Source organism: Electrona antarctica, assembly GCF_951216825.1.
Source record: "Electrona antarctica genome assembly, chromosome: 7".
Lineage (NCBI taxonomy): Eukaryota > Metazoa > Chordata > Actinopteri > Myctophiformes > Myctophidae > Electrona > Electrona antarctica.
The window spans coordinates 28,735,089-28,752,378 of NC_136812.1; the positions used below are offsets into that span (position 1 = coordinate 28,735,089).

At 41.6% G+C, this 17,290-nt stretch overlaps 2 protein-coding genes across 2 annotated transcripts; one reads left to right on the plus strand and one right to left on the minus strand.

Moving 5' to 3' along the window:
- Positions 1-163: 163 nt before the first annotated feature.
- Positions 164-12,890, plus strand: cfap144 (cilia and flagella associated protein 144; the record flags this gene model as incomplete). Its single annotated transcript, XM_079506068.1, has 4 exons — positions 164-296; positions 479-538; positions 757-860; positions 11,961-12,890. The coding sequence occupies 4 exons, from the start codon at positions 164-166 to the stop codon at positions 12,072-12,074; spliced, it is 411 nt and encodes a 136-aa protein (XP_079362194.1). The 3' UTR covers positions 12,075-12,890.
- Positions 12,364-17,064, minus strand: ebna1bp2 (EBNA1 binding protein 2). The gene is made up of 9 exons (XM_079506067.1): positions 16,799-17,064; positions 16,524-16,607; positions 16,193-16,365; positions 15,403-15,526; positions 15,104-15,193; positions 14,247-14,322; positions 13,577-13,670; positions 13,320-13,482; positions 12,364-13,160 (listed from the first exon to the last, which is right to left on the minus strand). Exons 1-9 carry the CDS (start codon positions 16,904-16,906, stop codon positions 13,113-13,115), a joined length of 960 nt encoding a protein of 319 aa, XP_079362193.1. The 5' UTR covers positions 16,907-17,064; the 3' UTR covers positions 12,364-13,112.
- Between the last annotated feature and the right edge of the window lie 226 nt (positions 17,065-17,290).

Sequence of the window (17,290 nt, forward strand, 5' to 3'; positions counted from 1 at the left end):
TCTGCCATCTTGTGGATGACTCATATAATTGCAGGGCTTGGCCATGTTTACTGTTGCTAAGTAACAGATATGTGAGTAAGAGTTGAGCCCTTCAAGATTGCCACTTTGCTTTTATCAAAATAGCTAGTTGTCAGTCTTAAATTCAAATTAAGCCTATACTAGAATGGCAGGGGCTAAGGGAGGAAAAGCTGCGCTGGATATTGTCCACCAAAATGCAATTCATGCCGAAACGATCCGGAAAGAGCAAAGATGTCAGAAGCTCTACACACAGTTTAGCATCAATCCGTACAAGAAATGTAAGTGATTGCACTCCAGAAGTGTCAAAAGATGATTCATATTACTTCAATAACAGCCTAATAGGTTTGTACAATAATTTCTTTGTGGGAGCTATCCCATCTAATCTTCTACTATATTCAGGAATGAACATTGTTTTCAAGGAGATTCTCAATGTTGTGGTGTGTGTATGTCTGTGTTTCAGTGCATGCCATTACAGACAAGCCCATGTCAAGAAAAACACAAGAACTCACAGAGGAAGACCGTAAGTTATCATTCATGCTATATTTTCCTCCAGGTCAGGGAAAGTTAGTTAGCCTAATGAAAGATATTCTATTTATCACATTATGTTGATGACAATTTTAAATGTAATAGCCAAGGTTAGGTTACAAAATGATACTAAATTGTATCAGTAACCCAAATAAAATCTGTGTTCTGGGAAAGCTAGGAGTAACTGATTATAAAAACATCTCTGATTTCCAGCGGCCTTCATTGAAGCCATCCATAGGGCTTACCTGGAGCCTACTAAGAAATACACCCACCCACAGACAGAGAGTCAGGAGATAGGATGGATATCTACACCACTGGTAAGAATGTCGGTAGCATAACAAAACATTTATTCATTGAACAATGTCTACATACAAGGACTAAAAGGATCTAAGTGCTAACACATTGTCAAATGTTTCAGAAAATTAACCTGATCCTACCTTTACAATTCTGTAGCCTTTCACTGTGCCTCTTCTCTCCTCATCATCATGTTGTGTCTGCCATAGGCCTACATGAAAGCACAATCAGTATTACATTATTAGAATAGGAAGTGTAACCCAGTGTCAGTTTATAATTAAATAAACACAAACATGGATCACCTTGAAGGAATTGTATTTTATTTTAGATAGCGTATTACTATCCGGTTTCAATTGAATTGATCAAATGAAGTTTAAATATAAGTTCGAACTGGAGCGTACTTCACAAAACAAATAAAAATCAATATAACCACAGCATTTCAACAATCATGTCAAAGAAAAGGAAACTTATCAAAACAGATATATACCCTGAACCCCACACGCAATACCTAATTCTAAATTAGTGTTTTGCAGTTCCGTCCTTCCTGAATGGGAAATCAAACAAAAATAGCTCTCTCTCAAAAAGTACAAAAATAAATGTAGAAAATGGAGAAAATGGAGAAAATCCAAACTTAAACAAAATACTTCACTGGTCTATTGTCCTATGTCAATGAAGGTCTTTGGTTCCTCCGACCCTGGATGTGAAAGAACTTTGGTTCCTCCAACTCTGGATGTGCTCTCACACACACACACTTTAGTCTGGCCTCAGTGCATGCTTTTATCCTCCGACACCAGGCATAGCACACCCGGTTTCAATACAGCTGTCTGGTCCTCCTGCTGTCAGATAATACAACTAGAAGCTGGCTTTACCACCGTAACTGTCCTTGACTCCTTATGGTGCAGAACTGTCTTCACCATGGGGTGAGCACTGCAGCTCCTCTGTAGCCCCTATGGCAGCAGACCACTGTAAGCTGGCCGGTCTTGTAGTACTGGATACACAGAGTTCAGTAGAAAGTCCTCACAGTGGGACGATCCATGCGGTCCACAATAGCAGTAAACCTGACAAATAGCAGTGTATGTGTAAACAAACGGTAACGTGGCTGTGCTGCAACTACTATTGCAGCCAGTCTAATACAGAGTGCCCGCGCTGTGCATTTACAATAGAACATTATAATTCAAGTATTTCCCATTACATTTACTAAACACAGTAAACAATACTCAAAGTTACAGTTCATTAACTATAACATTCCCTGAGAATACTTGACATATTTTCACTTGCTGTTAGTGGCTAAACAGTATCACACAAGCTTAAGTTAAATCAAACACCTATTCTGAATATTAACCAGCTGAATAATTATATACATCATGTAAAATATCTCCCTTATGCAGCTCACCTGACAAATAGCAGTGTATGTGTAAACAAACGGTAACGTGGCTGTGCTGCAACTACTATTGCAGCCAGTCTAATACAGAGTGCCCGCGCTGTGCAACACACTACCGTAAAGTGGGTGTACTGACGACAAGGGTTACTGAATGCAGCAGTGTCGCAACATTCTTAAAGTGACAGGCACAACATTCCTATAGCTATAGTTAACTCCATAGGGGTTACATCCTCCCCTGCTTAGACGAGAACGTCCCGTTCAATCCCAGGTACCTTGGATACCACATCTGTATATCATGTTGCTGAAATTCTACAATACCATCACAAAACACAGCCCGATGAGCTAAAGAATTAACCTTATGCTTCCTACGAGACCTTCTTGGGCCAACCTCATAATCAGCAAGATATACTGGTGGAGCTATCTTTCTCCTAGGCCTAGTAAGCACAATGGATAAGTTAGATTCAGATCCCTGATCTACCTGATCATCAACCAGTGGGCTATTTGAGTTGTCAGGCTGCTGTGTTTCTAGATTTACATGAGTAGCACCATCCATGGTTGCTGAGAATTCTGGAGCTTCTGGGTTTAACAGACTACTTGACTGCTCTTCTCTTTGATCAACAGGGAGAGCTGTTTGAGATAACAATGATAATTCATCATGACAATCATATGCCTCCTCCTCTGACACAAGTTCTGACAGTTCCTCTGTTTGGGCTGGAGAGGCTCGAGTATTTGGACGTTTAACCATAGTGACCTCCTCATCTACGGACAAATCCACTGGCAGAAAGCCACAAGGAAGTAGCAAATCACGGTGTAGCACCCGGTCTCTGCCCTCCCCGATTTCCGGCCTGACAGTGTAAACTGGAATCTCAACATTAGGTTGCTTAACCACTATATACACTTGAGATTCCCACCTATCTGAGATCTTGTGCTTTTTCCTGAGACTTAAGTTACGCACCAAAACCCTATCACCCACCTCAATGGGTTGGGCTGTTACCTTGGCATCCCACCTCCGCTTATTCATCATCTGCCTCTTCTCAGCATTTTTAGAAGCTAAAGCATATGCATGTCTAAGCCTATTCTTCAGATCTCGCACATAGCTTGAATGTGTTTTGGAATCATGCCCTTGAGGAGAGATACCAAAGCAAAGGTCAATAGGCAGTCGAGGCTGCCTGCCAAACATAAGAAGAAAAGGAGCTTCACCTGTGGTGTCATTTCGTGTACAATTGTACGCATGCACTAGAGGCTTGACATACTTTCTCCACTGCTCTTTCTTTTTGTCACTGAGTGTTCCCAAAAGATCCAGTAGTGTTCTATTAAACCTCTCTACTGGATTTCCCCTGGGATGATAGGGTGTGGTTCTGGATTTGATTCCTGACAGTTTACATAATTCAGACACAACTTCAGATTCAAAACAAGCTCCCTGATCACTATGCAGCCGCCTAGGAAAACCATAATGACAGATGAAATTCTCCCATAAAGTTGTGGCAACCGTCTTAGCTGTCTGGTCTCGAGTAGGGTATGCTTGGGCATATTTTGTGAAATGATCCGTTACAACTAAAATGTTCCGGGTGTCACTGGAATCAGGCTCTAAAGACAAAAAATCCATGCAAACTAATTCAAGTGGACCACTGACCTGAATGTTCACCAATTTAGCAGCCTTCTGTACTCTGCCCTTCCTTCTGAGACACCTTTCACAAGACTTACACTTCTCCTCAATGTACTTTGCCATTTTAGGCCAATAGAATCTAGCCCTAGCCAACTCTATGGTCCTATCAAACCCCAGATGACCCGTTTCATCGTGAATTCCTTGGAATGCTCTCTCTCGAGAACTGGTAGGAATCACTAACTGGTGGTAGGGCTTTCCACTTTGGTTGAGAACTCTGCGATGGAGAACCCCATTAATCAGCAGCAGTTTAGACTTCTCTCTTAGCAATAAACCCACTTCAGGTAACTCGCCTCTCTTGTCTAGAGTGTCTATATCTGTCTCAGTCAATAAAATGTAAATTACGCGGGACAAATTAACATCCTCACGTTGCAGTTGCTGCCAGTCCTCACTGGTCATTCCTGGCAGCGTGGACTGACCAGGCCATGGCTCAGGTTCCTCCAGGTCATCTGGGACTGCATCAGGGTCACACAGAAGGGTTTCAATAGAGGCTATCTCTCCCTCCTCATCAGTTTCATCACTGCCTGAGTCTGTCACAGAAGCAGCATTGGCTCCATGACGCATGCATAATGTTGTTATAGCTTCTGCATTCAGAGCACCAAACTCTTCTGGTGAAAAACTAATCCTTCCGATTAGATTTGCAATCTTTTGATTTAACTCCTCAGACTCCTCATCTTCCTCTGCAGGTCCCTGAGGTCTACGTGAGAGCCCATCAGCATCTGTATTACGTGCACCCGACTTGTAGTGAACATCAAAGTTATAGATTGAAAGTGCAGCAAGCCATCTATGACCCGTGGCATCCAGCTTTGCACTAGTGAGGACGTAAGTTAAAGGGTTGTTGTCAGTTAGTACCTTAAAAGTGGCCCCATAGAGAAAATCGTGAAATTTCTCACAAATAGCCCACTTAAGTGCAAGGAATTCTAACTTGTGTGCTGGATAGTTCCTCTCACTTTTAGATAGACCACGACTAGCATATGCCACTACTCGAGTGTTGCCCTCCTGAACTTGATACAATACAGCACCTAACCCTGTGACGCTAGCATCTGTATGTAACACATAAGGAAGACGCCAGTCAGCAAAACCAAGAATGGGAGCCGACGTCAACCTTTCTACAAGGGCCTCAAAAGCGGCTTGACAGCTCTCAGTCCACCTAGTGCCTAAAGACAGTGACTTGGTTTGTTTGTAGTTAAGACCCTTATGCCGTGGAGAAAAGTCCCCTTTCAGCAAATCATTCAATGGCCTGACCACACCAGAGTAGTCGCGCACAAAGCGTCTGTAATATCCAGTGAAACCTAGAAAGGAGCGCAATTCCTTAACGGTTTGCGGCCTCGGCCAATCTTTGATGGCAGACACCTTATCAGGGTCTGGTTGAATCCCTTGAGCTGATATCACATGCCCCAGATATTTGACAGAGGACTGAAAAAACTTGCATTTTGAGGGAGACAGTTTTAGACCAAAATCTGAAATTCTCTTTAGCACAGTCATCAGCCTCTGCTCGTGTTCCTCAATAGTGCTGGAGAATATGATCAAATCGTCAAGAAATGCAATCACCTCTTGTAGGTTAATCCCTGCCATAACCTTCTCCATTGTCCGTTGAAATGTGGCAGGTGCATTGGTCAGCCCTTGAGGCATCCTCCGGAACTGCCACGTCCCAAATGGTGTTGTGAATGCAGTTTTGGGACGATCAACTGGTTGTACATCTAGCTGATAATAACCACTTTTGAGGTCCAATACTGTAAACCACTTAGAGCCTGAGAGAAGGGCAAAGGTTTCCTCAATTCGAGGCAACGGATATGCATCCTTCTTGGTCAAATTGTTCAGTCTGCGATAGTCAACAACCATTCTGAGATCACCATTTTTCTTTCGCACTAACACTATTGGTGATGCATAAGGACTATTAGACTCCTCAATAACCCCACAAGCCAACAGTTCATGCAAATGCCTTTTCAGATCTTCAAAATCTGATGGTGAAACTCGCCTTGTCCTCTCTTTAAAGGGAACATGAGGTTCTAACTCAATGCGATGAGTGATGCCTGAAATGTGACCAATGTCAAGGTCATGTTTTGAGAAGGCCTGTGAGACTTCTGAATGGATCCTTGCTTTCATGTGTTCTTTAAACTCAGTGGTGATAGGGCTATCCCCAAAATCCAGATCAACACATTCTTTACCTGTAGGCAAAATCCTCTCATTTTGTGCAACCATCAGAGTATGGGTTTGTTCAGAACTATCAGGGGCCACCATTGGTACTGGAATGACCCAATCAATGGGTGAACATTCCGCAAGGACAGTTTTTGGAAACAGAGTGACATCGTGTCTATTCACATTTCTTACCCTGAGCTTGAATTTGCTGTGGGATTCTGGTGTTATGTCAACAATTTGCTCGTGTACAAGTAGTCCACCTGGGGTTGGACATTCACATGAACTGCCAATGAGTGCTTGAAATTTGTTGCCTCTGGGCTTGGTGTGACATATCCCTTTAAGCACACACAATTCCCCTTGTTTTAACTTCACGGGTACCTTACTGCTAAGTCTCACTTGCAGTACCTTGACATTCACCATTTCAGGTCCTGATGTTTCATTGCAAGCACTGTATGCCATCACCCAGTTGCCCTGAATGGGCACATTTTTCAGAAACTGCTTTCCACCTTCCTGTATGCAGTACTTTATGAGCTTGCGGAGAACATTTGTACCGACTATCAACTGAGCCTTTGCATTGTAGGGCTGATCAGGGCTCACTAAGACTAGTGTTGCAAAGCGTTGCCCTGTCCCACAGGCTTTCTTAGGAAATTGCACATCCACCTCTATATATCCCAAATAAGGCACCTTCTGCCCAGCCGCGCCCTCGATATCAAGCAGTGTTCCCACAGAACATAACTCTCTGTGGGAGAGATGTTCAGAGTAAAAGGACTGTGATACAATAGTCACTTGTGACCCTGAATCTGGAAGACAATTACATTGCACTCCATCAAGCCACGCTACTCCTTCACATGACTCTCCAACCAGACCATCAGGTAACTGAGTATCAGTCGCTTCACTATGCTGTAGTTTAGACATACATCCCTGTGATAAGGGGGAACCAGTTTGATGGCGAGCTCCTGCTTGTTCCACAGCAGGAGCTCTCACTAGTTTAAAGGTGAACCCTGTGAAGAAGCGGTTTGCTGCTGACCTGCCCTGTTTTGGTATCTCTCCAGTAATTTCTGTTGTACAAGATTAGCATTTGCTGGGTTAGGGCATTGCTGAAGGACATGAGACTCTTCTCCACAGTTGTAGCAGAACTTTGTAGCTTTTGACTGCTTTTCTGCTGACTTGGTGGGATGCTGCTGACTAACACTGGTGGTCCTGACACTCTGCCTGGGCTTCTGCCTAACTGTATCATCTCCTGATTGGTACCTCTGAGCCGACACCAATTTCATCTCTAACTCCAACTGAGCAATTCTCTCCTCTAGTTGAGCTCTGGTATTAGAATCTAAGCTTACTGATGTGCAGCTGCTCACATCCTGCTCCTCACCTGCCACATGGGTTTTAGAGTGGACTTTCGTTGCAGCAGACCCAACATGACGTCTCCTCCTCATCTCTTTCATCTGACTCTCTTTCTCTTGAGATCTGATTTTCAACAAGAGCTCAGAAAATGTCAAAACCCTCAGTAGTGGATCAGTCACATAATCTTTTAGGTGTAAAGTATCGATCAATTTATCATCCCAGCAGCCTCTAATGAACTGCTTAAGCAAGTGGGAATCAGCATTTCCCCCTGCTACACCATTTCTAGCGACTACTTCCTGTAGAAGCGTTTGGAGTCTTCTGAGGTAATCTGAGGAACTCTCCCCACCATCTTGATTAGTCTCTAAGAATTGGATGTACAACTCATCACCAGCTGTCACATTTCCATATGCATTGTCTAGCTCATGCAATAAATCACTTGGATTTGCCTGTGTACCTACATTCAAAGCTATGTTCAGTGCTGGTGAAAGCAGACTATCAAGTAATATCCTACGCTGCCGACCTTCTGAAAGGCTCGAATCATTGAGGACTTGCTTAGCATGCAACCGCCATAAACTGTAATCTACTTCAGTAGGAGATTTAGGGAAATTGCCAGAAAATGGCCTTAGTTTCCATCTGGTGAAGCTCTGTGACTCCGAGTCCTGTTTGACAATGTGCTCGACAATCACCCGTTGTACATCGGCTGGTATGGACAAATCTGGTATGGTACTAGCACTATGCCCCTGTGCTTTTCCTGAATGACTGCTAGCCTCACTGGGCCTGCCTGTTGTAGCACTGAATGACACCCGGGATCTCGAATGGACAGGTGTTGAAGTTAAAGGGGACTTGTCACTTTCCTTCTGACTACATATCTGCTGTGCAGCTTGTTGACTCAGAGCCATTGGGTTTACATTGTATGCCGTAGCCAACTCCTCTATTTGCCTTTTAAAGATGCCCGTGATATCACCCATCATGTCTGCAAGATACCTGGGCTCACTACTACAGATTGAAACCCTAGGAGAGTACTCGTCAAGTTGCACTACTTCCCAACAAGGACCAGCACCATCATGAGATTGTTCAGCATGTAACAACATTGGAGTTAGACTTTCGCTAAACTCACACAGAATGGCATGTGAATCATCATCTAAACGCTGAATCTGTACCACCTTGTCAATGACACGGAATGCACTTTGCACTTCTTCTATGGTAACCTGCTCATCAACCCTCTTCAAAATAACTGTGTTGTCAGGGTCAAATCTAAACTTGTTACACAGATCCATTATTGATTTCCTTTGGCCCTAACCAATAACCCTACAATTATCCTGAGAAATTGAGAATTGTTAATAAGTACGCTCCAGTCCCTGTTCGGGCGCCAATTTTCCTATATGTAACCCAGTGTCAGTTTATAATTAAATAAACACAAACATGGATCACCTTGAAGGAATTGTATTTTATTTTAGATAGCGTATTACTATCCGGTTTCAATTGAATTGATCAAATGAAGTTTAAATATAAGTTCGAACTGGAGCGTACTTCACAAAACAAATAAAAATCAATATAACCACAGCATTTCAACAATCATGTCAAAGAAAAGGAAACTTATCAAAACAGATATATACCCTGAACCCCACACGCAATACCTAATTCTAAATTAGTGTTTTGCAGTTCCGTCCTTCCTGAATGGGAAATCAAACAAAAATAGCTCCCTCTCAAAAAGTACAAAAATAAATGTAGAAAATGGAGAAAATGGAGAAAATCCAAACTTAAACAAAATACTTCACTGGTCTATTGTCCTATGTCAATGAAGGTCTTTGGTTCCTCCGACCCTGGATGTGAAAGAACTTTGGTTCCTCCAACTCTGGATGTGCTCTCACACACACACACTTTAGTCTGGCCTCAGTGCATGCTTTTATCCTCCGACACCAGGCATAGCACACCCGGTTTCAATACAGCTGTCTGGTCCTCCTGCTGTCAGATAATACAACTAGAAGCTGGCTTTACCACCGTAACTGTCCTTGACTCCTTATGGTGCAGAACTGTCTTCACCATGGGGTGAGCACTGCAGCTCCTCTGTAGCCCCTATGGCAGCAGACCACTGTAAGCTGGCCGGTCTTGTAGTACTGGATACACAGAGTTCAGTAGAAAGTCCTCACAGTGGGACGATCCATGCGGTCCACAATAGCAGTAAACCTGACAAATAGCAGTGTATGTGTAAACAAACGGTAACGTGGCTGTGCTGCAACTACTATTGCAGCCAGTCTAATACAGAGTGCCCGCGCTGTGCATTTACAATAGAACATTATAATTCAAGTATTTCCCATTACATTTACTAAACACAGTAAACAATACTCAAAGTTACAGTTCATTAACTATAACATTCCCTGAGAATACTTGACATATTTTCACTTGCTGTTAGTGGCTAAACAGTATCACACAAGCTTAAGTTAAATCAAACACCTATTCTGAATATTAACCAGCTGAATAATTATATACATCATGTAAAATATCTCCCTTATGCAGCTCACCTGACAAATAGCAGTGTATGTGTAAACAAACGGTAACGTGGCTGTGCTGCAACTACTATTGCAGCCAGTCTAATACAGAGTGCCCGCGCTGTGCAACACACTACCGTAAAGTGGGTGTACTGACGACAAGGGTTACTGAATGCAGCAGTGTCGCAACATTCTTAAAGTGACAGGCACAACATTCCTATAGCTATAGTTAACTCCATAGGGGTTACATCAGCATCAAAATATAATGTGCACATAGCATCTCCTAGCCTCCTACTGGCTGCCAACATCTAGTTTTATTTTACCGTTTCAATCTACGAGTCTAGTGTTCATTTCCCTGAGGGGGAGAACGACACCAGCTGCCCCCTTAGAGCTCCGAACATGTACAAATGCTAAATATAAGGTGCTTACCCTGATGTCCCAACTGTTATCGAGGCCTAGTACGGGGTGCTTGTGCAATGTCTTAGTCCGTAATTTAGAAGTATTTTAATCCCGTTTGTGACTGAAAGACAGTTTCCCCCCCTCATTTACTTCCTGTTTACGTGGAGAGTAGGCCTAATTCCGGTTTTCACCGGAGGCGCCCCCTGATTGATTGATTGATTGATTGAAATATTTATTAACAGTTTGCAGAATTACAGTACATTTCAAGCACAACTGAATACAAAGACTGTTAACTGTGAGTGGACGACCCAATAAAGCATTACTTGTTTACAAGAGGGTCCATCTTGTTCAATTCATCAAAACATTTAGAGACAAATAGACACTTCTATATAGCCAAAGAACAGAACAGGAATTCATCATAAAGGAGGTAAAAAGGGAAAAGAAACATATACAGTGAAGGGAAAAAGGGGTGAGGGGGGGGGGATTACGATTTTATGGGGGCCAGTTTCGAATTGCAGCCGTCCGTGGGTGCCCTTTGAGAGCAGTTTTGAAGGAGTCAAGGGATTTGCATGTCTTAATGACTGTTGGTTGGGCGTTCCACATTTTGGTGGCATAGGAGCAAAAATAATTTAGTCCCTTGTTTGTGCCGAATCTTGGTTGTAGGCCTACATGGTTTGTTGCACTCCCTCTGGTGTTGTGGACTTCGTTAACATTAAGGAAGTATTTAGACAGGTACATAAAACTACATATCATAACATATGGGTATCTTGGTGGTGTATCGAATCTTGTGGACCAGACCCATTGCAAGATGCTGTACTCTGTCGTCGACCCTAAGCCATTCCAGCCTGTCAAAGTGGGCAGGGGTGAAGTTGTCATTTGTCGGACCAATGACTTGTCTGAACTACGTACTGCACCCCAGGCTCCTACTTGGCCCTCACCCCCCGAAAACTAGTCATTGGTTAGACCAGTCATTAGTCCTACAACTACAACCCATGTCTAACCAATGACTAGTCTAAACTAAGTATGCACCCCCCTCACCCCGGGTGCAGTTTGTTTTGGGAGGTCTGAAGCCTTGTTTTAAGGGCCTTTGAGGTGCTGTGGGTGGGTGGGTGTACCAAGAGGTCCGACAGATTCGGCTAACTTCGGCTAAAGTTCTGGATAGATACCTTTAGTCAAAGTAAGATCTCCACTTTTCCACAAGATTTACATGGACAACATTCTAATTTCTGTTTCAAATGATACTAGCTAGTATAATTTGCATTAAATAATATTTATAATAAATTCTAATACATCTAATTTTGTAGTACTAGGGAGCACTGCAAATGTATGCTACCAAAATTAATTAATTGAATATTTTCAATAAATTATTCAATCAATCAATCCATGTGTAAAGGAATAGTGCTAAATATTAACAAAGCAACGTAGAATAACAAGAACATACATAAATTACTTTGAGTGTAATCACACTAGTGGCCTCACAATTATGTTATGTACTACTAGGCTACTATTTCAGAGCATACCTATTTACACACCTCGACAGTGGGTGCAGGGCCAATAAGGCAATCATTATTTTGGTACGATACGATTGAAACGTTGTCGTTTGTTCAATAAAGTAATTATTTACCAAAAGAAGGTTGTGCGGGCCCAGCTCCTTCCATGTAGGATACTATTGTCATTTTCCAATGTTGATTGTCCATTTCCACCCATGCAGATCGTGTCAGACCGCAGTGACGGGAGACTGAACTTCCCCAGACACAACTCGGAGGTCACCAAATACATGGATGCAGCCTGGCGCCTCAAAGAACAGACACAGAACCTCAGCTGAACCCAGAAATAACAAAAGTTGTGACAGAGCATAATGAAAAGGAATGATGATGAACGTGTGATACCTCATACAACAGCTAAATCAGTCCATTCTAACTTAGCCATAGGCATATTTCATTCCCAGTGTAATTTCATGTATTCTATTGTAATAAGATGTGCAATGTTCCTTCTTTGATATAGGCCTACAGAAATCAAGTTCATGTTTATCTGAATATAGGCACAACAAATATCTTTTTTCATATTTATTTATCAAAAGAAGATAGAGTATGTAGTATCAACACAAGATAACTTCACTTCACTTTAAAATGTTTTGCAGAGGAGACATATTCTTAGGTTTATAAGACACTTGCCCATAACAAATAATGACACTGAAAGGGCAAAACTGGCAGCTGTTATATTTTACAAATCACACTAGAAAGAATTTGTCAAGGAGATCGCTGGGATATAAAATCACGTTCGAAAGCAAACATTAATGTTTGCTCACAAAGTGATTTTAAACCAACCTTGTCATACAGCTATTCCAACAATAAACAATGTATATGGACTCAAGATTAATATTTTGAATAAAAAAAAGAAAATCTATTTAACCCATTAAAACCGGGAAAGCATCTGTCATTTTAGATTTTGCATTGGCTATTCAAAAATAGCAGATATACAATCTGACACTGCATCACTTCATGCCACGCTGCAAGCTTGTACATCTGGTATTTTGAAGGAAAAAAATTAATTAAACTACTCAACAGATTTAGAAGGCATTTGTAGAATCAGCCTCAGGTCTTTTCATTAATGGGTTTTATACTCTTAGTCCATGGATGCACAGCCATGGGAAAAAGAGCTCCACAAAAAAAAACACACATTTAGGGCATATTACGGTCATCCTGAACACACCACAAAGACCCAAACAGAAGACATACTGTAAACTCCCAATCCCTCCGATGTCTCTTGAATTTTAATGAAGGGGTGCAGATATGCAATATAGAGCAAGATCCATATCCATCCTATTGACCAGTCCTCTATTGGCAGCATAAAAATCCAGTTTTTATTTGCCACCTTTCGTCTTGTTGCGCACAGCCTTGCCCGGTCGCTTCTGAAAATAGAAAATACACAAGTCATCATAACATACTCGTATGTACTCGGATAGTTTTTCTTCTTTTTCTTTTCTCTTTTTTGGAGTCAAGATATGTCAGTTTACTGTTTTCTCAAGTCAGATGAAACAATGCAGTGGCCATTCGTGTTTGAAACTTACATTCTTGTTAGCATATTTGCCTTTCTGCCCTTCCCTCCCATGAGCCACCTTGGCACGGAACCGAGACACATCATTGTAGCTTTCCTTGGTGTTCCACTTCTTTCCACTCTTCTTGCCGCCGAAGCCAAACTTCTGATCCTTGAATTTTCTCTTAGAGTTGGCTCTGTTGATTTTATTGTAATTAAACATAAGTAATACAGTGAAAAATACACAGCTTAATGTTGAGAACACTGCACAGCTACAGCGCAATAACATACCCCTTCTTGTTCAACTTGTCTTTCTTGGGGCCCTGTTTAGATCCTGTTGCTGCCTTCCCATCTCCATCCAAGAAATCTAGTTTATCAGTCATCCCTAGGAGGAACAGAAATCATAAGTGTACATTTTCATATTTCAATTAACAAATGGTGTAAACAATCCTGCAAGGTATTTCTGGAAAACAGCTGTTGTACTATTCCACATTTTCAATTCGATTCTGTGGGAGGTTAACCACTTAACCCCCACACTTGTCTTAGTTGACCGGATTTCCATGGGCTCTATATTAGGCCCCCTCCTTTTTTTGAGATCTACAAACATTAACTTGTAGATCTGCGATTTGACAAATGTTAGCCACAGAATAGTGACACGAGGGTTCAAGTGGTTAAGTCAACAATTTCAGTGGGATATAGAGACTGATGTAACTGGTGTACAGACTACACATGCCAGAACTTTTGACATACTGAATGAGTCGACCATTAATAAGTTGTGGGCCTGTTCCAAACAAGGACAAAATAATGGTCTTGCTCATAATGAAAATAAAGATCTGCACTCACAACATGACAAAGATCTGATGCTCGCCATCTAAAAAGCACTTTGGACAAAGTTTGTGGCACTATTACGGCTGCCTATGCTGATTATTAGTGAAGACATAAGTAAAGCGCAATAACCCACCTTTCTGGTACTTCTTTACAGCATTCATCATTGCCCTCTTCTCCTTATGTCTCTTCTGGATCACTTCCACTTGTACCTATTGTAAAGTAAACATTCCATTTACTCACATGCATCAAAGACAACTTTACTGTACAACTGTCTTGCATTAATTCCTTCGTAATTATTTTTTTAAGAGAACCCTAGTTATATCTGGTTATGCATAATGTATAAGAAGAGAAATCACATGGCACATCTCCAGGGAAGCAAGTACTTTCTTTTTTATCTATAATGGCTCAGTTTTCGATTCTAGTACAGTGGTTCCAACATCTTTTTTTCCTGTGAGCCCCTTTCTTACATCACAAATTTGAGACCCTCCACATGTGCACAAATACACACTATAAACTTCTCGTACGATGAATAGTGAAAATCTACAAGCTGTAGATCGGCTATTTTCATTATTTATATTTCAAACATATTGAATGCGATGCAAGAGTGTGGTCTAGCTAAATTGTTTTTTTTATATCTTTGACAATTTTTGTCAAGATATTATCGCATTGAAAGTGGATAAATAAGTTAGAACTTTGTGCAGCATGTTTACAATTCTGGACCATCTCCAAACAGACATGGCCTCAGGTGTCCCAGTGATCTTTAACGCGCCACCAAGAGGGGCACGAACAGTTAACCCCAGGTACTAGTCTACAGTCATGGAGAGACTGTGGTCCCTGGACACGATGTACTGGCTGTTCAGCCAGTTAGAATTTGGCTAATGGTCTATATGTGATATATAGATAGATAGCTCTATCGATATTTCTTGTGACTTTATTGTCTACAGTGTATACACAATAAAAACAAAAGACAGAAGTAAACGAGACACTAACCTTCTTGCCGTACTTTCTTTGCTCTCGTATCTTCTTGGCCTTCTCAGACTTCTCCAATATTGCCTGTTTTGCAATCAGCTTTTTCCTGATCTGGACAGACGAACAAAATACATTATATTCATAATACATTCATGTGTCCTCTATTTGTGTAGAATATGGATTAATAGATCCTAGAATGGTAATGAAGAGTGCTGTATTCAAGTTTAAAAAAATATTGCAACACAAAATCATACAAACCAACCAATAAATTCAGTTTAACCATGACTAGTGATTTGAAAATACAGAGGCATGCATGATACCTTTTGCATGTGCTGGTCTGTCTTTGCCATCTCTGCAAAGTAATCCTCTGGCCTCTTTGTGGCTATTTTCAGCTTATTTAGAAGGGGCAATGCCTGTAGAACGGAAGCCTGGGCCTGGCGGTAGCTATGGAATATATATGCATTAACCACATGAATCTGAGTCCCACTAAAACATTCTACAAAAATAGCTGATCTACAAGCTCGCAATGTGAACTAGACATGTCCAGAGACTCCAGACTAAATAACATATAGGCTAATTTTCCTACTTGTATTTATCCCAAATTTGCAGAATTGCCCCTGTCGTCCAGTTTCCCCATCAGTTAAGCCCTCATAGCAGAGAGCGGAAACCATAAGCATATTTAGTTCGCTTCTGTGGTCAAGTGAAAAGTCAAGTGATTATTTTGTATCATGAATCCGTTATTAGTTGTCATTACACACGCATCCATGCCGTGGTTGTCCCACATGAGCCGCTACAGTTTTGTAAATCATGTTTTGGGGTGAGCGTTGGCACAACTGCCAATCAAAGTGACTGTACCCGGCCTTTTCAGGAACTTGGCAATACACATAACAGCATAGCACCTGTTTAGCAGACTATGGTGGGATAACCAAAGCACATTTTGAACGCAAAAATAGATTAAGTAGCGATATGCTTATGGGCTCTGCTCTATGGGGACAGATGGGGAATTTGGACATGGGCAATTCTACAAATAGACCCCATGGCCAGTCATTTGAGTAGGAAAATGTGTGCTTTAAGTTTAACCACACTATACACTAGCTTATGGTTACTCACAAGAACATCTCCCTCTGAAAATCATCCTCATGATTAACTTCTGCACTGCTTGCGTTGGGGACCTTCCCCTCTGCCTTGGCAACTATGTCTTCAGTAGGTTCGTTAGTCAGGTCCAACCTCTCCACCCATGGAAGGCTTTTACGGAAGTCTGCAAGGCACTGTTTCAAACCCTCCTGGATTTCAACAAATAAGTGAATTATTAAATGGTATGCCATCTAAGATTGACTGAACAGTGTTGATGTCTGAACATAACCTTTCAGGTGCATAGTTACCCCAGCGTCATGGGCATGCATAACACTAAACATTATGTTTTTCAATGGATTATACTTACCACATTATTGGGGAACCTTTTAGGCTCATCTGCCACAAAATTAAGTCCAGGTTTAAGTAATCCTTTTGCGAACGCATCTTGAAGCTAAAATGAAGGAAGGTAAAGTAAAAAATTAAAATAAGTATTGGCTGTACTTTATATATTTGTATACATTTGAACAGCTGGGGGTTGTCAGGGTCGGTATTTACTATAAAGACACAATTATGTTTAACTCAAAAACTCCTTACACAGACAGCAGGCTAACGTTGCTAACGCTAGTCAACATTAGCACTCACCGCATTATCTGATAATTCACTTCCTTCCTCACTTTCTTCCTCCTCTGACCCCAGGTCTAAATGATCATCCTCTTCCACTGCCTCCATAATGTTGTTGTCGACAATCATACGATCCAAATATATAACTAGAATGAATCAAATCCAGGGGAATGTGCGATCATGTATTACACGCATGCACATGCACTGGTGTTTTTCACGTGGGGAGGAAGTGATGTAATCAATGTGGTGGTGCTACCCACAATGTCTACCGACGAAATCTAAGGTCTACATACGGGGAGGCAATGACTAGTCGGACCAAACCCCCCAATTCTGGACGCCAGTCAACGCTAGTGTCGCCACTCTCTTACTATATTACTCTGGTTACTAGTAGTACTAGTACTACGGCGATAAAGGTTTCTCTCGCAGAAAATACAACGCAGATGAAGGGAGGGAACTGTACAAAAGAGGAGGGAATGAAGGGGGGAGAAAAAAGGTACAAATAAATAATAAAAA